Consider the following 24,396-nt stretch of genomic DNA (forward strand, 5'->3'; position numbering starts at 1 on the left):
ACACTTCTTTACTAAATATTGGATGTCTAAAAGGTATACTACTGGTCACTGTTCATGGTCAGCATGGTGGGTTAGCACTAGTGGTGCAACGGATCACGGTTGATCCGTAATCCCAACAAATCCCACTCCACGGTTCGGCACGTGATCCGAAGATTCGAAAAAAAAAAAAAAAAAAAGTATGTGTATGGTGCGCGTGGTGGGTCTGTCAAGCGATAGTTATGGCCAGCGCTAGCGGTCCAAGTGGAGGAGCAGAGGAGTTTACGGCATTTAAGCAGCCCTTTGCTGCCCAATCCGACCGGGCTAAAGCTATTACAAAAGCTACTGGGGTGTTTAGCTGCAGACGGGAGGCCGTATTCTGTTGTGCAAAACAAGGGGTTTAAACTATGATGAACGTGCTTGAGCCACGCTATGATATCCCGTTCGCGTCCACTTTAGTGGCAAGATCGTTCCAAGCATGTATGAGCAGGAAAAAATTTAAGTTGTGGCTGAACTGTCCCAGGCATTGTTGCCCTAACTACTACAAATGGGTGGACCTCCAGGGCAACAAAAAGCTACGTGACCGTGACAGCTCATTATATCACAGCAGAGTGTGACATAATGAGCGATATGTATTATTGTAAGGTCTACCTTACAATATAAAGTGCCTTGAGGCGACTGTTGTTGTGATTTGGCACTTTATAAATAAAATTTAATTGAATTGAGTGGTAGATACAAAGACTACTGCCCTATATTGTACCATAATTTTTTTAAAATAATTGCGTGGAATGAGTCTAGAGTTGAATGTTTTTAACAGGCAAAAAATACTTCAATAAGTAAATAAGTAAATGTTAAGTTTTTGTCTTTTTTTGCTGATCCGAAAATTGATCCGATCCGTGACTTAAAACCGTGATCCGATCCGAACCGTGAGATTTTTGATCTGTTGCACCACTAGTTAGCACTGTCCTCACATTAAGAACATCCTGGGTTTTAATCTACTGACCGGCTTGTGTCTTTCTGTGTGGAGTGTATGTTTTTTTTTTCCCTGTGAAAGTGGGACTTAAACAACGCAAATTAGACTCAGATGTTGCCTCCAGTGTCGCAGAGTTACACCTTCCTATTGGAAAAGCAACTACAGGTCATGTTGTAGCAACAACACCACAACAACAAGGATAAAGGACATTATACACAGAAGAAAAACACCCCACACTTCAGAATTTTTTTGGATTCAAACTTGTTGTAACGTATAAACAAAATGTATAAAAAATTTTCCTCAAAAATGCACTGAAGTCAGCATCAAGTGACGATGAGCTGGTCCTGACGTTTCTAAACAGAAACAGAGATTCATTTTCAAGTTGAAGCTGTATCATGACTAGGGATGGGTACCGGTATCATGGCACCGGTTCTGACATAAACGGTAGTAACCAGACTGAAAAGCAGCGCACATTTCGGTGCTTTATTTCGGTGCTGTTTTTTTCCTGAGCTGTGATACACTTTAGATTCTAGCCAATCATTTTACGTTTCCGAGGATAGTAGGCGGGGCCAGGTACGTACGCTCTTTTAGAGCAGAGCTACAGATTAAAAATGCCCAAGGCGAAGCGGTCAAAAGTCTGGCTGTACTTTACAGCAAAAGATGCAAACTCAGCAGCAACAAGTGCTTTAAGCTGATACTGTGATACTGTCAAAGGAGGTAACACCTCAAATCCGATGAAACACCTGGCGACGCATAGCGTTTTTTTTAAAAGCCGAGAAATGCGCCGTATTTGATAGCTTGCTGCGAGACCTCACACCGTGCACATCTACTGCGGGTGGGTTGCCAGTTATCGGACCCGGAGCAACATCCCCCAAAAACCCGAAGAATAGAGTCCTGGCCCCTAGCCCTGCCAGTGTAGCAGAAATGATGACGGATGATGATGGCAGCAGCCGCCGTTCTTCTCTGCGCGAGTAGCTTAATGTTGTTCGTGTGTAATTTACGTTGAGTAGGCTAACCACGTTATTACATTAATGCATGTAAGGTGAACTAGCAAACATCATCATAGCTACATGCGGCTGTCTTCTTGTTTGATGGCAGATACTCCCTTCACCCTGGCCAAAAAGGCTAAAATGACCAAAGAAAAAGTGGAAAACAGTTAAACATGAGAGGTTTTTGGACAAAGTTTGTGTTTTTTCCATTGTTCAAGCACTGCTTCCAGCCAAGAGTGATACCATATATGCCCCATAGCTGCAGAAAAGGCCAACATTGTTATCTTTTTACAAAAAACCAGCTGAACATGAGAGGTTTTTGGACCAATTTTGTGTTCTCCATTCTTTAAGCACCGGTTTGAGCACCGTTTAAGCACCGGCACCATTTCAAAAGTACCGGTTTGGCACCGGTATCGGATAAAACCTAAACGATACCCATCCCTAATCATGACCGCTTACATATTTCAGGTTGTTACCATTTCTATATCATTATATATCCAGCATCTGTGCATGTCTTGAGCTGTGAGTGCATTTGTTGGGAAATGCAGTGATGTGATTGGCTGGATCTGTTTATTTGCATGTGAAAAATGGAGCTTGGTTCAAAAATAGTCCAGAAATATTTTAACGCAGGACATATTCACAATCACTTTAGACATCCAGTCGTTAAAGGACTTCAGGATGGAGGGTTTTTTTTTAATTTTTTTATCTGGTTTGCTCCATCCATTTTCTTTCTCCTTTCCTTTTACCTTTCAGTAAAATAACTGTTACTTTAAGTGGTTCATATCCAATGTAATCATCTCAGCTTTAGCATTCACGCACACCAGTGCAGGAGTGAAAATGCAAATGATAGCACCCATTGGGGCGCAGTCTCCGTGGGGATTAAACACGGGGCTGTAAATCATAGTTAAGGGGAATACGCAGTGCTTGAAAGCATACATGTCGTGATTGGTTAATTAAACAAAATCAAGGCGGCAGCTGTTACGCTGACAGTTTGGCCTAAAGCCTACAGAAGAAGCAGGGCCACCCAGGTTTACAGGAAGATCCATCACCCTGGGATAACTCTGCTTCCAATTCTCCAACATGCGTATCATTATTTAAATCACATGAAAATAGTCCGTATGTCGCGAGTTTAGGAAATATGACTAAGTCTGATATTTTGACCTGATGGCGCGTGACACAGTGCTCCTCCAAACTCTTCTATTGTTTTAGTCATTCTTGTGGTTTTTCATTTTTCTCTTTTTGAATCCTCACCACAGTAATAGCAGCCTTTCATCCTCACAACACTTTGGAAGTCCTTAGCATAATATTGATGTGCTATGAGTTTTGCAAGCTAGTTTTGTTCCATTATGTGTCTGTTAATTTAAACAAAATGGTATTTGGGTTATTTGTAACTATTTTTCAGTAAAAACACAATTTAAAGAGGTTTTTATAATGGCTAATTGGAGTAAAACACGATGAGCATCAACCTAAATGCAGTGTAACAATGTAACCAGTGTTATCTATGAGGACTGTTTCCGGACTTTGCTCTCATACTATGGGGAACTTGCAGGGTGCATTGAGCAGCTCCTCATGTTTGACTTACCGTACTGCATTTTAAACCAATGCAAACGGGCTCCTGTGCTGTCTTCCAATATACCAGCTGCACATCTCTCCAAATGCTCCAACAACCAACTTGAGCATAAGGATGATTCGCCAATAGACCGGTCGTACCACACGTAAAACAGGACAGGGATGTCGTCTTCTACTGGCCACTGTGAGGGTTACTGGTGGGCCCAGTGGTGCTAGAATAAAGGAAACAGTCTCCAGGCAGGTGCTCTTCAGTCACCCAGCACTGTATATCTGAAAGTGGACAGTTTCATGATTCTGAGTTGAGGGTAAACATGCTGCATACGTGACTGAGTCGGTGTGCGCTTGAATAACTAGGACAGGAGCTGGTCCTGCTTTGCTCTGTCTCGTTGAAATGCACACCACCTCAGCCATTCTTCTCTTCACCACATTCAGCCAAGGGACTAAAACTAGTTGTCTGTTCATCAGAAAGCCCAACTTGAGTCTTTGTCCTCGGCGACTCTTAAGTGTAACTCTAGTCTCACAGATGCAAATTACAGTTTCACCTATGCCACGGGTTAACAAAGAATCCCTCTCTTCTGGAGTCTTTGTTTCTTTCGGGTCCCTCCCCGCTATCAGAAGTCCTTCTAACCACAGAGGCAGTCGGGCTATTGTGTTTTACTTTTTCTTTTTTTTTCTTTTTTGTTGGGTTGCAGTAAGTAAGAGCCCAGTCGGTGCTTCTCAGGTTATACCACCCTCTTTAATGCTTTATACTCTCTGACTCTACTGGAACCTAATATGACTTCTAACAGGAGCAGTGTTACAGTTAAACGAGAGTCAAAGTACTTAAAAAGAGGTGGAAAAAAACCACACCCTTTTTTAAAACTAATAAATCATTTTGGTTCTTCCCCTCTCAGCTTTTCCTGTCCTGGTGTCTTTGATGCAGTGTTACGCACTTTGTGTTCTGTTGTTCAACAAAGGAAAAAAGGTCTCTGGACATTGGTTAGGAAATCTTGACTAGAGTCGTCTTTTTGCATAGATGATGATGTTTTGTTTTGTTTTGTGAATGTTGTATTTAAAATATAACAGAAATATATAAGCAACTATTTAGAACATTTAAACAAATCTTTATCAGTGTTTTTCACTTGCAAAGGTCTTCCAAAAAGGTATTAAGAATATGTGCTACATCATGATTTTTATTACTTGGATAAAGAAAATGTTTTTCTTTCAGTATATAAAAGAGGAGACTGTTTTCTCTTTTCTTGACAGTTCAGAATAATCATCATGTATGTTATGCTGGGGCTCAGTTCATGCTCTTGAAACGAGCTGTTTAGCTGCTCTGACTTAAGGCCAACTTTCTTTGGATTGACTGGCCTTCACAAATGGAAAATTTAAAAGGCAGATGACTGTTCTTTGGTCACAGCTGATGATGCGTACCTGAGACGTTTATATATCCTATCTGACATCATACAGGGCTAACAGTAGAAAAAACTGTCTGAAACGACACATTTAGAGCATTTGATGACTGAGCTTTTTGGTTCAGGGTAAAACATACACTGACTTGATATTTTCACTGTGTATGTATATGATAGAAAATAAGAAGGTGCGTAATCGGTTTCCTTCTAGTCGTAGTTTAAGCAGTTTGATAAAATTATTGAAAGTAACTTATAACAGTAACATTACTAGCCTTCATTAAACTCAGTGGTTTAGTATTGATAGACATTATTGGTGTGTGACCTGATCCACATGGCAGAAACTATTCACCGGCCACTTCATTAGGCACATCATTAGGCTCGTTAACTGCTTGTTAAAACACACATCTAATCAATCAATCACATGGCAGTTACGCAATTCTATTTAGTAGACATGGTCAGGATGATCTGCTGCAGATCAAATGGCATAGGAATGGGGAAGGAAGGGGATTTAAGTGACTTTTAACGTGGCATGGTTGATGGTCTTTGGAGTATTTCAGAAGCTGCTGATGTTCTGGGAATTTCCCACGGAAACATCTCTGGAGTTCACAGGGAATGGTCTGAAAAAGGGAAAATATCGAGTGAGCGGCAGGACTTTGGGTGAAAATGAAAATTTCTCTTAATGATCTTTTTCATTTTCAGCCTTTAAGTTCTTTTGAACAAGAGGGGGTGACACCATGAAACAAAATAAGTCTGCTAACTGTGTGTGTTGATGGGTACATTTATTTTTGCAAGACTCTACTTTGCTATTGTGAGTCAAAGTGCATTTCTAATGAGTTAAATCTTGTCGAACAGGATGCTCTTGAATGTGGGTAAACATTCGCTGTAGCTGTCTTCCTAATCACCCATACCAACTCCTTGCAGGTGGAGAAGATCCGCCAGGTGAAGGCCAAGTCTCTGTACCTGCAGGTGGAGAAACTCCACCAGAGTCTCACCAAGCTGGACAGCACCATTGCTGCTGTAAGCCAGGTGTTGGATGAGGGCCACCACCTGGATGTGTTGCTGGCGAGGGAGCGAATGCTCACTCAGATCCATGAACTCAAGGCCCTCAGAGGCTTGCTGCAGCCACAAGAGGACGACCGCTTCATGTTCACTCCTCCAGACCAGGTCAGCATTAGAACGATCGCAAGCCAGTCTTAGCTTACCTCATCTCACTGTTCAGTATTTTCACATTTACAAATAAATGTTATAACACAGAAGCTCAATTAACTGCATCAATGGTCCCTGCAGGCTCTCTACATTGCCATCCAGTCCATGGGCCTGATTAGCAGCGGTGCTTTTGCCCCCGTGACCAAAGCCCACGGTGAGGGTCTGAAAAGTGCCCTTCGCAGTAAGCCTGCCTCCTTCACTGTGGTTGGATACGATCACGATGGCGAGCCACGTCTTTCAGGTGGGGACGCGTTGTCTGCAATAGTCATGTCGGTTACAGATGGTAACGTGTCCGCAGCTGATGTAACGGATCACCAGAATGGCTCGTACACCGTCGGCTACCTGCCAAAATGTGAGGGGGAGCATCTCGTGTCCGTGCTGGTGTGCAACCAGCACATCCAGGGCAGCCCCTTCAAGGTAATTGTGAAGTCTGGGCGGAGCTATGGGTCACTCGGCACCCAAGTGTCATCCTTTGGCTGTGAGGGCGAGGGAGACGGTCAACTTTGTCGACCCTGGGGCATCTGTGTGGACAAGGAGGGATACGTGGTGGTGGCTGATCGCAGCAACAACCGTATACAGGTAGGTTTGTTATTGTGATGTCATCACTAACGGAAAGACTTAGAAATAGCACTTTATTGAATTAAAGAGTGAGCATGAATTTTAGATGTAAAATACAAGGAACAGCTTGGTTTGAGGTGTTTGAGTGATGCTTAGCATGAAAGCATTAGCTGTGTTTACATTAGCGTGAGTGCATGAATGAGTCTTGCAGTATGGAGCGCTGTGAGACTTTTAAAGAGTAATAAAGCGGTGTTTTCTCTCCAGATATTCAAGCCTTGCGGTGCCTTCCACCATAAGTTTGGCTCTCTGGGTTCTCGACCTGGTCAGTTTGATCGTCCGGCTGGGGTTGCATGTGACTCTCAGAGGCGAATTGTTGTGGCTGATAAGGACAATCACCGTGTGCAGGTATGAAAGCCCCGTTAGAGCTGATCAACACAGCTGGAATTGCCTTTGACTTTCCATTATTCACAAAAAAATTAGGTGGGAGGGTAAAGCCCTTTAAAAAGTCGGCTTTTGATAAAACATAGCTCCTCACGCTTACTTTCTGTCTACTCCTCATGTAAACATACGAGGCTCTAAAATGTTTGCTCTCTCTGACAGGTGTTTACTTTCGAAGGCCAGTTCCTGCTGAAGTTTGGGGAAAAGGGTACCAAGAATGGGCAGTTTAATTATCCCTGGGATGTGGCTGTCAACTCTGAGGGTAAGATCCTGGTCTCAGACACCCGAAACCATCGTGTGCAGCTCTTTGCCCCTGACGGTTCTTTCCTCAACAAGTACGGGTTTGAAGGGGCCCTGTGGAAACACTTCGACTCTCCCAGAGGTGTAGCCTTTAACCACGAAGACCACCTGGTGGTGACCGACTTCAACAACCACCGCCTCTTGGTTATTCGACCAGATTGCCAGTCTGCTCGCTTCCTGGGCTCCGAGGGCACCGGGAACGGACAGTTTCTGCGTCCCCAGGGCGTCGCCGTGGACCAAGAGAACCGCATCATCGTGGCCGACTCCCGCAACCACCGAATCCAAATATTTGAGCCCAACGGCAACTTCTTATGCAAATTCGGCTCGCAGGGGAGCAGCTTCGGACAGATGGATCGCCCCTCCGGTGTGGCTGTGTCGCCCGATGGAGCCATTGTGGTCGTTGACTTTGGAAATAATCGCATCCTCAAGTTCTAAAAGGAAAAAAACTAACTTTTTTTTGTATTCTCTCCCTACCTTTGCCTTTTTTTTTTTGCAGTTTTTCCGATGAAGGAAGCGGTGGAGAGAGAATGGATCGGCAGAAAGGAGGAGAGCTCAAAGATGATTGGGAGCATGCTGAAAAGAAGGGAAATTGAAACTATAGATTATTTTTGTCATTTTCATTTCTATTCTTTAAAAAAAATCTGATACCTGTGATATATACATCAAAGGGGGACCTCTAAAAATTGATAATCAATAGAAAAAGAGCCATATTTCCCTTCCTCTGCCTCAGCTGTTCCGAATTCTCTGTGTCGGCTCTCCTTAAGGAAACATCTCAGGGAATTTCTCACTTGTTCAAATCTTGTACTCTCTGCTCCGTACCTACCTCATTTACCTTATGAATGTACACAGTCTCAAAGCAGAGGTTTTTGTCCGTGAAGTTTTACAAAGAAGAAAAGTCTACCTCTATACTTTGTTATTTAAGAGAGACAAAAAAAACCAAAAAAACAATAGACTCTACATTTAATATTTGCACAGGAGTAATAGAATTCTTTCTGTGCATTTTGAAATTTGAGTAAACCTCCTGAATGTTGTTGCTGAGACAATACTCAGACCGCTGTAGAGGTTGCATGATTCGCCCTAATTAGAAGGCTTGGCTGAGAGGAAACTCGTAGAATAGCGTCTTTTGATGTTTGTAGTTTTGCTTTTTTTTTGTTTCCTTTTTTTTTTTTTTGCTCTCGCATTTAGCGTTGTCTTTGTGTGGCTCTGTGGTGGTGTTAGTGTCATGATAGCCTAAGAAGTCTGTGTGAAGCGATGCCAAACTTGATAGACTTTTAAAATGAGCTCAGGTCATTAATTAACTGTAACCTCAGGCTCTCCCTCTAGCTTTACTGGCTAAGGCTTTTATGATGAATTTACTGATGTGTAGAAATATAAAGTTCAGGAGGTCAGATTTACATAGCCCCTCTAATGATATGAATTCTTTGAATAATACCCCATAAACCCCGGCCTCACCTCTAACCCACTGACTGGATTAGTAATTACTACCCAGTCAGTTAATTAAAGAGAGAGTAATATGCAAGGAAAGCAGCATCCTTTGTCTGGTCTCCCAATAGGAGGACTAGATAAAGGATTTTAGAATTGAATCTTCCAAGATCTGTACCTAATAGATTTGTCTGAACGTTTAATTAAGAAAATAAATTAAAATGGTTATTTAAGTAATCGAATGACACCCTTATGATGAGGCGTGCTGTGTGACGAAAGCCTCGGAAATGGACACCTCATTTGGCCATCCAGATGACATTAATGACATCAGATTAAAGGCCTAACATTACAATCCTCTGCATTCATATTGTGGTTCAAAGCCACTTTCTTTGGCTCCAGGGGCCAAGTATTCAGTCCTGTCCAATGAGAGAGGACGACCTCCAAAGCCCGGCCCTACTTATTGATGCTTGGAGTTGAGACACCTCCAGACTGAACGCTAGTAGACCAATTCCTCTAAAGATGGAGGTCTACAGAATAACTACTAGAGTCAACCAAAGTTAGAAATCCTGCACAATGGCCAACAGAAGATTTGGCGATTTTAAAGAAAATCAGAATCTCAATTGTAAAACATTTCTCAAATAATCATTGTTGTTGAGAAGTCTAAAAGTTGATAACACTCATTGAAATGAGTTGTGGGTTTTGAAGAAGAACACGTGCTTGGGTGCACAAGTACTTCCACTTCCCACTAAGACACAGGCACTGCCTGTGTGAGTGCATTTTTAAATTAGATCCTTGTCATAGAGTACAGGAGATACTTGCACCAAAGAGAAATTCTCCCTCCCCCCTCACATTTATCACCCCCAGCTCATCGAGCAGTGCCACAGTTTTACCATAGGCTCAAAGTAGCGTCTTTGGTCATCCTCGCACATATCCAGATTCCCATAAAGTGATGGAGACTCATTTGTGGTGAAAGCACTATGGGAATCCCCTTGTCCTTCAATCTGCCTCTCACCACAAACACCAGACTATTGCGGTTTTCTTAACCACTTCCTTAGCCTTGCAAAGTTCTTGAACTATTAAATATTGGCTGACTGGCTCTCACCTCTGAGGTGAGGTCTGTCTGCACGTGATCAGGATTTCCATCCTCTCATCTCACATTTCCTTTACCTCAGAACTCCTGTTTCATATACCTCAACTCTTTAAAAAAAATACCTCAAGTTTGTCACTCGTTGCTACTGTGCATGTAAACCTTCAAATACCTCTACTTTTGTTATTCATTCTGAATAGATCATGTTTACTCTTTTATTTATGCATACCTCCTAGGATATTTATACCTCATTCACATACCTCACAATACAGTACATGCCCCATAGTTCTAGGACCAAAGATCCACGGTACTGTTCAAAGTTTGAATGAAATGTGCTTTATGGTCATCGCTCCATGCTCGTAAACCTGAACAGCCCTTGGTTTGTTGCATCTACTGTAAATGTCGGGGTATGTTTATGCCTTTTCTCACCAAGAAACCAAATGATTCAGACGAAAGCATTGTGCCAAAATGATTTGTGATAGTTCTGTGCCAAGCAGAGTTAAAAATTTTTGGACCACGCCTTTGTAGACGACTAATGTCACTGGACTATTATCAAAGATACAAATGTTAAATCAGAGCACCTGAGGATAAATCCTCTTCCTCTGACTGGATGCACTTAAGAGGGCTGGGCCTCGTTTACCTTTACCTCATGATGATAATGGACATGTCCATTCCACTTGTAAGTTGTTCTAGTGAGCCGGGGGTGAGGGCAAGAGGAAATGTCCTCTTTTAAGGCGTTACCGTCACATGTCCGCCTTTTTTGACTGCACATGAATTACCTCTTATTTCAGCACAATATTGCCGCGTGGATTTTCAGGATGCTTGGTGTTGGCTCTTCCAGAGGAGTAGCCTCTGGGAGTATCCTTTCAGACTGGTGGTTTAAAGCAGTGATTCCCAACTGAGCAAAAGCTGTTCCCCAATAAAGATCGAGTGAAGATGAAGAAATGTGAGGTGTAAAGTTAACAAAAAATAAATCCGGAAAAAGCTGCAAAATGATTAACTAGTATCAAAAAGTGAGAAAATGGTTGGAAAGCTTGATGGTAGGCTAATGGCATGCAATGTAGTCATAACTTTAATCTGTTGTTTCTACACAAATTTAAACGAATACTTATAATTTAAATGTTATATGATGTCCCTGAAAATCACATTTAAACTGTTCACTACCCTTGTACTAATTTTTGTATGAAATAGATTTTTTTTTTCCCACTTTTTAAAAGGTGGTGGTGGTGGTGGTGGGGGGGGGGGGGGGGTAAAATATCTGAGGATATTCTGAGGAATCAATGGTGGAGTCACCAGAGACAGTCTTGCATTTCAGATTTTCAACATCATTTGTATCATTTCAAGATGGGATTTCATTTAATTTGGGTTAGAATATCACAGTTGTCACCTCCTTTTTAAATCTTTGTTTTCTTGGTTTCCATGGTGACACGTACCCACTTTCTCTGGATAAAATCGTAGACTGTATACAAAAGATAGACTTGGCTACCATGATGGCATCCACTGTTATGTGAATCTCGCAAAAACCACATTTTTGATGAGGGGCAGGTCAGATTGTGAATCTTACTATTTGGCTAACGAGTAGTTAATCATAAATCATTAGCCAATGAGCGTACCACGGATAGGCCTCCATTTAAAAACATGGTATGTACAAGATTTATAAAATGGACTTTAGTATGACTTGAGACAGGTGGCTGAGCACATAAACTTAGGAGGAAAGACAAGACAGCCATTTTCCCCACATATTTCTGAAGGACCAGAAGCCTTTTTTAGAACTATAGCTATCGCCATCTAGTGGCCTTTGGATAGAATGCAGGTTTAAGGCACTGACGTATCTGCTTCGTTTTTCCATTCAAAAGCTACGTCCATGTTTCATCATACTCTGTGGTGAAAATTCTGCTTCTGACAAATGACTCACAAATTTGCGCTCGGTCACAATTCATGTCTATGAATAAAAATTTAAAAAACACAATCGATCAAGAAGACAAAAATTAGCCGCTATGGTTTTTGGGATTTTTTCTTTGACAGTTTCTGGTTTGGTGCGAGACCAGGCTGTAGTACATGATGGATGAACTGTTAAATTGTTTGCTAAAACCATAGCCAAACAGTTGAATGGCAGTATGGATAAACAAATAAAACTGAATGGGTAAACAAAGGATGTAAAGGACACCTTAAACTGCTAGCTAAAATTATTTTTCCAATTTTTATAAAACATCTGTTATTTGACTAAAAGTACAGGTAGCAGATAAATTGTTAGCTAATAGCTTGGATTGAATAGTTAAAATAGCCAGATGGAATGTCAAAAAAATGAAAATAAAAATGTAGTAGTAGTAGTAGTAGTAGTAATAGTAGTAGTAGTAGTAGTAGTAGTAGTAATAGCTACAGGTAGCGAATGAATGGCGGGAACATCGTGAAATAGGTTGGAATCACTGGTTTAAACAAATGCATGACAGGATTGTAGATGTAGCTATTAGCACATTTAACCACTGCTGCTTTGACTACAACACCCAGTTTCAACCAGTAAAGTAAAACATTTTTTTTCCTCTTCTTCTCAGTATTACTCTTTGACATGTTTGTTCGTGTTGCATCGGGTTTTATTTTTTAATTAAGATTACAGAATTCTATCTTTAAGATCCTTAGGTCTTCACTCTTAAAGAGGAAAAAAATGTATTTTAAACCTTTTTTATTTTGATTTTTAATTTTGTTGCATGCTTTAAAAAGTCTATGTATTATACTGATGTCTCTTTAGATAGATGATAAACTGAGATGGAGTGGGTAGCTGATTATTGGGGTGGTGTTTCCAAAATGGATACCCAAAAATGCGTGTGTGTTTGAGCGCGCGAGTGTGTGTTAGGATTGCGTTGGATGGAATTAACCGTTGACTTTTGTGATTGTATTTCCTGTTCTCTAGAGGCTCTGCAAAGCACCCACTGTTTGGGTAGCCATACTTTGAATCCACAGAAACAACCGGCAGAGTTTTGACTGGCGTGACCCTCGACCGTTAGTAATGAATTTTCCTCAACTCCCTCTAAAATGCTTTATATGAGCGGGCATATAGGAATGCTGTCCTTTCATGCTGAAGTGATGTAAAAACCTTCCCTGCTCAAATTTAAGATGAGAAATCCTTTTAGTAGGTGTGAGGAACAGCACAAACTAAAAAATCGCCTCCCCTTCTCGAATCCGAACCCGACAGCGTGCAGGGATGGCTGCTGAGCACATGATCAGTCGACTGCGGCCCTGCTCTGCGTTGCTTTTTGTTTTGTTTTTTTGTTTGTTTCTTTGTGCTACCATTTTATTTCTGGCCTCCCACAATTTAACAGGAGAGAACAAAGCAAAGCCAGGTGTGCGAGGTCATAGACCTGCTTTTAAATGATTGTATACGCTTAAGAAAAGAACGAGGAAAAAAAAAGGGGTTGGGATGTGTTTAGAAAGGAAAAAGACAAAACTCAGGTAGTTCTCAGCAGCGCTGTGCTGCAGGTGTCTCATTGAATCGTGTAGTGATAATGTAGTGGCTTTTTTCTCCCCACCCCCCACTGTTATGATCTCTGTACTAGTCTGATTCTTTTTGTGTGTCCACTTGCATATATAAAACAAATAATTTCTCAATTTGAAAATAATGCTTTCAATTTGTACCCTGATTTTATTTTTCTTTCCCCCTCTGGTTCAAGTTTTGTTTTGTTTATTTTTATCTTTAACAAAAAGTACAACTATTCACACCACTTGATGCTCATTGGCCCTTTTAGAATGTATTTTGTGAAGAAAAGGGTTAAATGGCATCTTGCTGCTCACTCGCCGGCGCCATCTGCTGGTGGCAGATACACGACACGGCAGAGACCACAGAAAATCTGTATTACCACCGGCCGAGGTGGGAGCCGCCTCGTCCTGTCAGCTGTGTCCTGTTCTTCCAGCAGCTGGTTGTCGCGTGTCAAGTGGGCGCCATGTGCGTGTGTCTGCGTGTTTGCGCTGCATCTGTGTCGTCTGTGCAGAAATCCACTGAATGTATCCTCCTCGCAGTCCAAGAGCTGGGGTGAGCCTGCGTGGCCAGCTGAGTTTAGATGGGTGCTGCTGTTGCTTTCTCATCCACGCTGCAGTGTGTGTTGTTATCAGTTCAATCTCAGTGTGTGTGTTTTTACACATGTGCGCACACACGCACGTTGTAATGGATGGAAGTGCAAATGTCAGGTCTTCAGTCTAAATAAGGCATCGGAGACTATAAGATAACGGCCACGTGCTGCTCTCTCTGCGCTCTGTGGACTTTAAACATTTCCTATGCAGTTTTTTTTTTTTTTTTTTTTGGGGGGGGTTGTTTTCTTTGTTTACACTTAAATAAAGTTGCGTTTCTTTGACTTAAATCTCCTGTGAGTGGTTTTTTTTTTGTTTTTTTTTGTTTTTTTTTTTTGCTCTTAGGCCACGCTAAAACACTTATGAGGATTGTTTCACACAGCCCTGTTTCATCACATGTGGGCCGGACCAGTGAAATTCTTTTAAAATAACAATTTTTTTTTCCTTTTGAGATTTTTGGTTTTTGTTTAGTGAGCCACCCATTTTCAAAGCTTGACACTACACATTCAATAATCAGTGAAACCTTGACACAACCACTGTTAGTACTGCAACCGAGACCTCACTCTGATAACACTACAGCTAACCACTGCTTCCTAATGAAAAAACGCAAAATTCATGCCCAGTTCTGTGCAGTTCTCAAACGGTGTGGCTCAGACGTCCACTGAGCCGTGCTGCCTTTTGTCGACCAATCCTGGCTTACTTCCCCAGACAGTATATTGGTATTTACAGTGTATGCAGTCCAGTGGACAAACTAAGCACACCCAACAATTCAGTAGCTTGTAGCACCACTTCTATCAGCAATAACATCAACTAATCTTCTGCATGACTTTATCTGTCCATCACATTGTTGTGGATGAGTTTTGGCCCTTTCTTCTTTACAGTGTTGATATTTGTGGTTTATGTACAGCTTTCATTTCAGTCAGATTGAGGTCTGGACTTTGAACCACTGTTGCACCTTGATTTGTTTGGGGTCACTGGCCCGAGCTGGGTCATGAAACTGGAAAATCTTTAGCTGTTAAACAACACAATACTGTGCATTAAAGCACACATTTATTTAGAGCCTAAATAACTGTGAACGTAATGGTCTGTGTTAAGTTTATGTGCAGTACCACACACACCAGTTAAAGCTTCCAGGAATAACTGAGTAAACGGGTAAACCTGCCCTAGGCTGGACCCCCCCCCCCCCCCGGCCCCACCCAAGATTACTATTTAACTGGATTGGACAGACACTGGTTTCACTGGGGGAGGGAAGCAAGCACTTCATCCTATTAGGCAATCATCCTTTCTTTGCTAACAGCTTTACAGTCCCCACTGTAAGGAAACAATGAGAAGTTTAAAAATATGTGAAGAAATGGAGCAGTATTGTTTGATTAAAATTGTGCATTAAGTTATAAAAATCTGATGGAACTCATGTTGATGGTCCTTGATTAGCGCATTCTGGGCTGTCATCGCCATCTAGTGGACACGATGGGTAAAAATCTTTGTTCAAAGAAGTTAAAAGATCACGAGACAAGCTCACATGCAGGACTGAACTCCAGACCGGCGATGATCGTGTCAGCACTTCACAGACTATTTGTGCACTGCAAAGTTTTTAACCTGTTCGACTATATCCTTTGTTACAACCTGGCCTACTGCTGGGGTAGGTTGTAAATATTTAAACCTTCTTAGTAACCACATCTTAGTAATTTTGTCGTGCACAGACCAACACTCCCAACATGTTTCTGGATTTTATACAGCAAAAAGCACTCGCCTCTGACTTTTAAATCAGTCAGCTATAGCTACAAAACATGTGCAATAGGCTAAAAGAAGAAGAGTATAGGGAAAACTCATAATGAACTTTTTAAGGTGTTGTGTGGAATTTTGAAAACTGCATCTAGTGAGACCGCAGCCCCATCTACACACAATGATTATTTTTTATTTTGTAAAAGACCTCACAGCTGAAGTGTCAGAATAGCAACAAGATATGTTACTAAAATCACCATCTCCTTAAGATACATCATTTAAACTAATGCAAAATTGCATAATGTAGAGCGAAAACCTCATTCACCCCACTGGAAGTTTACATTAAACATCAGTAATGCAAAAAGCTTCTCTCTAATGTTGCTTTTCAGTGAAACGTCTCGCTACATCATTACTTCTTACAGAGCTGCTACGTGCATCAAGTGGGTGTCTCATTTATTTTTCTTTATCACATAGCAAGAAAAATGAAATTAATAATTTAGAAAGCTGGTATAAGCTGGTTAAGCATATTCTCCAGGGTGCTGGTGGTCTATATTTGTGTTTAAGGGCTCTCAGAGGAAAACCTAAAGATGACTACATTTTAGAGTCTATTTGAATTAAAGACCTTAAAGCAGATTTAGATTAGTCTTTAATGTAATAGTCTACACCTTCACATCCTCTCTGCTGGACTTCTATCTCCAAAAACAGCAGATGGGGTTTCGTGAATTTAAGTAAAATATATGAAAAGGCTTTGAAAGGACTGTACACAAAAAAACAATCACTGTTTTAGAGAAAAGGAGTCATTAAGAAAACCTTTAGGTACTAAGGTAATCCAGGGTTGGGTGATACATGCATAGACTGCCCATACATAGCCCAATTTGGCAGCCGCTATTTTTGTTTGTTTTTTCATTAGAAAGAAATGGAAACCATATTTGGATGACAGAGTGGAGCGCTGACAGCAAACGGCTAGCAAGCTTGTTTATCTAGGTATGTTTCTGGTGACTCATTTCTTAGTTGAGTAAACAAGGGGAGGGCGGACATTAGACAAGGAAGACTCAGATATCAAGTTACATTTGAGAACCATTAAATTGACGGCGTTAAAAACGGTCTCAACTTATAAAGGTGTTTGTTTGCTATCATTAGCTTTATTTTATTTTTTGGCAACAAATAATAAAATTCAGTTAGCTGCTAACACCCCCTCCTTATTTCATGATTTGGTTTGGTCCAGGTGCACACTCCTAGCTGATGATGAGCACTAAATCCTAGACAGCTCGTTGGGTTTCAAAAAAGAAAAGAGAAACAGGTGGAAATTAAACTCCTAGAGAAGTCCACATGAAAGAAACTGCTTATTAGTTAGCTTCATTCCTAACAGAAGATAACGTTTGTGTTATTTTAGCCAGCACGCAGACACTTTGTACATTTGAGTGTTAAATAACTAATCTGCCGACCTGCTGCCTGGCTAAACCGATCAACCCTCTGGCTCAGGCTCAGTCCCACTCCCATCTCCCCACACTCCTGACCCTTAACCAGGCCCACTGATATCTGAAGGGCCTTCGACTCCCTATTGATCCTCTAGTCTACCTAATCACATGAGCCAAGGTGTGAAAACGGGTGTGGGTCACCAAAGTCAAAATCTGGGACTCTCCACCAATTGCTCTTAGAACTGAAAAAGCTTCTCGGATGAAAGGTGAAACGTCTTCAAGAAACCTAAAAGGGTCCAGACACTTTTCTCTCCAAGATTATTTAGGTTATATTTACAATACTAAATATTATAAATGAAAATGTTTAAACAATTTTACACAATTTTTTTGAATTATAATTATTATTTTATTTACTTCATTACAAAAAGTTAATGTTTATTTTGGTGTAAGGAACCAATCAATGTTAAAAACAAAACAAACAAACCCTGATAATGTTGATAATTTCATTAACAACATTAAAATGAAGAAAAATGGCTTGCACATCTCTCATCAATCTAATTAAAAAAATTATTTATCTAAACAGAATATTGATCCATGTCTGCACAGTGTTATATTTCTGGGGCTGGAATTGTTTGCAATATTAAAGTGGTGGGGCCCAAAGTGATCATTTGTTTTCCCCCACAGGGCCCCAGATCCCTGGTGGCACCCCTGCCTCTTATCACTAAGAGTAGCCCAGCCATCCTTTGGACAAGGCTCGTTTTTATTTCTTGGATCTGGGATCCTATTCTGTGGCCAGGGGCGATTCTAGGATCAGAGCTTTGGGGGTGCTGAGCACCCAGAGAGCTGCCCAGCCAGGCAAGATAAACCTGTCTGTCAGTCCCTGCATCCTTAAATGTTGTCCCGAGTTCTCTCTGACTTTGGTGCATTTAAACCCCTGTTCCTCCCTGTCCTCATCGTCTGTTGTCTTCGTCTCCGTTTTCAGTCATCATAATTTTACCATCTCTGTGCAAGTCTGCAAATTTCTTTATTAAATCATAAGATTCTTAACTTCATCAAGTCTCTCTGTGCCTGGGTCCTCGTCACAAAAGATGACATCACTGTTTTGTACATTTTAACACAATTTAATCTCCACATTTGTGAAAGAAAAGCAAAACACTTTTTTGAAAAGTCTGTAACAAAACCATCAAATCTGATCAAGGTTATTTAAATGCTGCAAAAGAAGAATGGATTGGAATAAAAAAAGTACATATCCTAACCTTAATTACTGGGGAGAATAATGAATGATGCTCATAGTGAGTAATGGCTCATAGTGGACAGAGATTCACTTTTAATGTGTGTGTATAATATAATACAGAAACAAAACACTCCCAAAACAGAATAAATTATTACAAATAAATTATTACAAAATATTAAAAAAAAGAATATAAAAATGGAGGCAACTTTGCCTGTGGTAGAATGTATACGATGCATGAAAAAAATCTACTGCAGATACTAATTTTACTAATTTAATAATACTAATTTTGTGTTGTAAGATTTATGACTTTCATGCTTTCATAGTGGTACTTGGGAGAGCTTGACATTTTATCAGGTGGTACACACTGTAAAAAGTTTGAGAAACACTGATAAGTGTGTGTGTCCTTTTGGAAAACATTTAAAGCTGCTGTACAGAATCTTTGAAACAAGCTTAAACATTTTTAGAATATAAACAGAGCACTCTGCTTCTCTTTAAAGCTCCTCACTCCACCGGGCTGTTTGGCACTTTCTGATAGTGTGCAAATGTGGTGCACACAGACAACTGGACGGTCCAAAAGTTGGCCTACCTATTACTGGCTGAGGTTTTAGTAGAGTTGTGGCTGAACCACATAAAAATATATCATTAATTTTAATCTCCCCAATCAATGATAATGTTATGTTGGGATGTTGTTAAAGAGGGTCAAAAATGTTTCAACCCAGTTTGTTTTGCAGATTCTGTACAGCAGCTTTAATATCGGGAGAACACAACTTCCAGATTGTGTGAGTAAAATCAGGGTTTTTTTTCCTCTTTGTCAGTTTAACAGTTTCTGTTGTGCCTGTCACTGTTCCCTGTCTGTTTTCTTACCTGGTTCTCCCTCTTTGGACTGACAATCATACACAAATAGATTGTATTCAATTAGATGAAAAATTACATTAACACGAAAAAAAATTCTATTAAGATCGCTAACAAAAAGTCCTCTCTCAGTGTACTTTCAACCAAAAGGAAAATAACCAAACCACATCAACAACCAATAAAAGATATAAACATTGAAACACTGATCCAACATTATTCTTGATTGATGGATCATTTGATTTTACACTTTTACCTGAATGTGGCTCCTTTTTTTGAAAAAACTTCCTTATATCCATTATGATTATATTACCAGGCTGTCTCTCTGTACACACGTGTACACACACACACACACACACACACACACACACACACACACACACACACACACACACACAACAGGAGTTATAAGGTTAATGGGCATCCAGTCAGTTAGCTAGTTAGTATCCATTTCAAAAAGGACAGTGGTAACAACAGCAGGCTGCGGACAATTTAAAGTTTTAGATTTTTAAATAGGCTGTATACATTTCAATGTTAGCAACAGGACGGTGAAATGTCACTGAATTTACTACAGACTACGGATTGTAGAGTAGCAAACATTGTCGGAAAACACGCTTTCAACACTGCAGGTTACCTGGTGTAATGTTTTTCAGCTAAAAAGAAACATGGTCTGACTCCTACCTAACTATATTAAGAGTAACTGAAGGTTAAATGCAGCTAATATGTCCTGTTTTAAGCCAGGCACTTACACCTCCGCTCTGCTGCGTCTCAGCCACCATCGCTCTGGCAGCAAGAGCGCTAGAGCCAGAGTAGGGGAGAGGCAAGCTGGAACAAACCATTTTGGGAGGGGGGGTTATCTATACTTTTGTTGTTAAAATGTTACGTCTCAAACAAGTACAGTACTGTATGCTTTTTATATTTTTAGCAGTGTGTCACACAAACAGCAAATATTGTAAAAAAAAAAAAAAAAAAAAGGTAAGAAATCTTTGGGGGTGCTTTGATTCATGGGGCTAAAATCGCCCCTGTCTGTGGCCTTAAAAAAACGAAACCCTAACATTACTATACCTGATAAAATTTCCCGACTACTGATAAAAGCAAGGAAAGCAAACCTATTAGTATAATTAAGTACAAAACTGCCTAAAATCTTCGTCTGACAATAGCATTAAACTTTTTTTGGCCGTTTCTCTGAAAGCAAAATTGATCAACGATGGTGCAGATCAATCAAAAATAGACATGGAGGTCCACTGTGCAGCACTGGGAGGGTGGAACCACTGAACCTGAAGGCAGCTGTTTTAAATGTGAGCTGTTTAATGGAGGGTATTATAATCCTCTCAAGTTTTTCCATTTCTAAATCTGATTGTGTTTTGACGTCTGTATTGAGCGGCTCTTTTCTTCTAAAGTTCCCGTGAGCTGGAGTGTTTTTCTGACTGCCACTCTCTCGCCCTCGAGGATGGAAAAAAGTGCATCCAATGCAGTTGAATGCAGTTCCCTTTCTCTACAACTTGATGTCAGCAGTGCTACACCTCACTCCCCGAGTGCTCCACTGTGGGTTAATTATGACACAGTGGATTTGTGGTATGATACCGTGTTGATGCAGTGACTGCGCTCCGATCAAGATGAGGTTTGCAAGCTGTGTGAAATGCAGGTCTTCTGTGGGCCATAAAAGTGATGATGATGATGAGCTCTCTTGTTGTGTAAAGTGCTCTTCTGGTCCTCGGGCAGAGAGAGGGGGATTCTTACAAAAGAAACAGCTGTTTGGACAGACGTGAGTTGTGAACCGCAGGTTTGCAGAATCACAATGAGAAGGAGCGGCGCGGCGTCACTGATCAAACACAACAGCAGGCTGCTGGGACCCCGAGTGTCTCCTGAGCTCAGAGTTGGGAAAACAGGAGCACCTGTATGTGCGAGCCCCCAGCAGATGGCTGGGAGGTCCTGAGTTGGTGTGTCAGTGTTTTTCGTGTGGATTTCTGCATCCACTGTGTTTATGAGTGACTGTACATGGCTCTCAGAGGAGCCAATTAGCTGCAGCAGACTGAGAAGGCCCCGCAGAGCACCGAGATCCAGACTGCTTCGCCTTGGTGGCGGCACAAACTCGACTGTTCTGCCAGAATCCGCCGAAAGCTTCAGTCACCTTTAGCCACCAAAGAGCTGAAAGATAGTTCCAGCATAGTTTCACAGTTTTTAGTAGTTAATAAGAGGGAAAAAAAAGAAAAATAACCGAATGAAGAAATTTAAGTAATGATTAAAATGCATCAGGACCTTTCAGATAGCTAGCTAGCTCCATTAAAACCACTAACAAGTTAAAAATGGAGGTTTAAGGTGAAGGTGATCAACAGCACATTCCCATTACGGTCCCATTAAAAATGATTCTTTTTAACCCTTTCCCCCTCTGACACCTACTTTAGGACACCCTGGTTTCTGTTTTCTGAAATGAGCAGTTTCTGTCACATGGCTGGGCGAGGGTGAGCATTACAGCACTGCACAGTAGTGCTGTGCAATACTGCAAGTTTATATAGCTTCATAGGGCTACCCTCAGAGACACATTGCATGTATATTGCGGTGTCAAATCAGATCAAATCTCAGTAATGATGATCTCAAGTGGGGGCAAAAGGGAAGGAGAAGGGAAGAAAGTGCATCATAATTCAAACACACTTTACTGGGTAAAAAGTCATTTTGAGTCATCTATGCGCTGCTACGTTTGCTGTGAATGAGTTAAGAAGTTTCTTTCTTTCTTCTTGGAGGGACCTGATTTTTCACCTGATACTCTGAGGCGTGGGCGGATTTGGCCGACCCCATTCATACGGAGCGGAGCTGGCAGCTGACGCAGTCTTGACGTTGAGGCGATGACGGGCGTGAGGTCCTCGAGGCTCCAGAGGAATGTGACCATCCCTTCCGCCCTCCCCCCCACCCTTTATGTGCCTTCACATCCAATTGAAGCCTCTGAGTTGAGGTGGTGTCAGGAAGGCGGTAAAGAGGGGGCAGATGTGTGGCACGAGTGGCAGGGAGAGGAAACCACAGAGAGAGAGAGATGCACATCGATTTTGTCTTGTATTTCACAGTCTTCAAAGACTTTTCAAGCACATTGACCCCAACTCACAGCCAAGAAATGTTTACGCTCCGCCTCATCACAGAGACAACCAGAAAACAAGCCTGCCCATGAGATAATGAGGCTTTCCACTCAGACAGATAACAAGACACACACAGTGAAGACAGGGAAAAACAAAAAACTCAAAAAACTTCTCCTGACCGGACTGACATAAAAACATTTTATGCATTTTTCCCCATTTTATTTTTCATTTAGCTCTCATGCGTTGTCTTAAGTTGCTAATGTCTGCTCCATCTCTTACTGTGCGCGGTGTCATGTAATGTGTGCAGTTGGATTTTTCTCTGTTGCCTCTTTTCATGCCTGCTGAACAGAGCTGTGGACAGAAATGTACAGACAGATTTTGCTCAGCAGGGAGCTAAAAGTAAGGTGTTAAAGTCATCCTTATGTTCAGATGCAGCAACTGTTAGTTCTCTGTGGTTGCTTCTGGGACCGTTTGTGTCAGGCCAAGACTTTACCTCATCCACCTCATCTATAAGGAACAAGCAATTTAAAGAAGGAAGCTAAAACATCAAAAACTGTCATTCACTGAGTAACCACTTGAGTCTGGCTCCAAAAGTGAGCAAGTCCCCAAAGACTCACATTTTGAAATACCCAAAAAGTTTTAAGCCCTTTGTGATTGGTTGCTGACATTAAAGTTGATTGCCAGTCCTCAGTTACACAATGCTGAATGTTCACCTTTTCCAGTTTTGGAAACAGAGTTTCAATCCCACTGGGGTGCCTGCAACTCAGGAGGTAGAGCAGATCATCTACTACAGAAAATTGACGGTTTGATCCCTACCTGCTCCAGTCTGCATGCTAAATATCCTTGTCCATCTGTGTGTGAATGTTAGAAAGCAAGCACAGATGAAATAGCTTGTATGAATTGGTAAATGAGTAGGGGTGGGTTTTGATAATCGATTCATCGATTAAAATCGATTCTGGCTTGGATAACGTGATATCGATTCATTAAAATCCTGAATCGATTTTTTAATATAAATTTATTTTGCCCGAAATGCCAGAATCTCAGTTTCGACAACCACCAAACAGCTAAAACAGTAAATGAGAGCAGGTACACGGATTCTGCACAAAGACGTAAACACAAAGCGCGGACCCGCCGGCGGATCAGAGTCAGTGAGATGTCGCCTTTCTCACCCGACGGCACGGACACGGTCGGGGCTGAAAGCCGACAGCTCACTGATTCTGATGTTTCGGCGGTCCGAGCTTTGTGTTTATGCCCTTTTTGCGCTGATTCTAGAGCTGTTAGTTTGATCTCTCTCCAAACAATACTGACTGAACCAGCAGCAAAAGAAGATCCAAACTACGCTTCACATAAACATCGTCATGAATTCCCTCTTACTTTTGCTGTTTTGCTTCCACCACGATAAAAACCACACTTCATGCACAGCTCTCTCTCTCTCTCTCTCTCTCTCTCTCTCTCTCTCTCTGTATACTTCAAGAACAGTTTCCCATCTAAAAATCTGTTTTCTGCATTATTCGCTTGCTTGTTACGCACAAGTCTACCGTTGTTTACAGAGCTGTTGGCCGCTGTTTTTTTCCCTTTTACTTACTTCCGAAAAGAAAACCTAATTTCTGCCGTTCAATACTGAACAAATTTAAACTTTTTAAAATTATGCAAAATGCAAATCGCTTAGCCGTGTCTCTAGTAAAACCGCTGTAACTTCAGAGGTAACGTTCATATTCTGGTTAATGGTTTTCTTTCGTTTTTGATGTACTGCAGAATATTTTTATAAAATCCCAGGCCAGGAAAACCACCTTTATGTTTTTCTGTGTTTTATCTTCAGCTATTTTGACACAAGGGCATCTGCTGTGATGCTCACACCTTTGATAAAGTCTTGCGAGTGTCAGCTTCCTTTTTATAGATACAAAAATATGTTAATGTACTGATCTGAATTCTAATATTTCTGACTGTCTGAGGCAAAATTTCCCAGATTCAAATTGAATCGAATTGAATTGAATCGTGGATCGAATCGATTTGGGACCTTGTGAATCGGAATCGAATTGATTCTAGAAATCAGTGACGATACCCAGCCCTATAAATGAGGCATGCTGTATGAAGTGCTTTGAGTGCTCGGGTAGAGTAGAAAAGCACTACATAAGAA

The 24,396-nt window shown here is 41.2% G+C and overlaps 1 protein-coding gene across 1 annotated transcript in view; it reads left to right on the plus strand.

Moving 5' to 3' along the window:
- Positions 1 to 10,091, plus strand: part of trim71 (tripartite motif containing 71, E3 ubiquitin protein ligase) — a 36,220-nt gene extending 26,129 nt beyond the window's left edge. Inside the window, exons 4-7 of the mRNA XM_084919182.1 lie at positions 5,820 to 6,062; positions 6,186 to 6,683; positions 6,927 to 7,067; positions 7,263 to 10,091. Of these exons, the coding sequence (XP_084775308.1) occupies positions 5,820 to 6,062; positions 6,186 to 6,683; positions 6,927 to 7,067; positions 7,263 to 7,835 (1,455 nt within the window). The 3' untranslated portion in view covers positions 7,836 to 10,091. The remainder of the gene's footprint in view (positions 1 to 5,819; positions 6,063 to 6,185; positions 6,684 to 6,926; positions 7,068 to 7,262) is intronic.
- The last annotated feature ends 14,305 nt before the right edge of the window (positions 10,092 to 24,396 follow it).

Source organism: Perissodus microlepis, chromosome 22, assembly GCF_051167445.1.
Source record: "Perissodus microlepis isolate ML-2025 ecotype Zambia chromosome 22, ASM5116744v1, whole genome shotgun sequence".
Taxonomy (NCBI): domain Eukaryota; kingdom Metazoa; phylum Chordata; class Actinopteri; order Cichliformes; family Cichlidae; genus Perissodus; species Perissodus microlepis.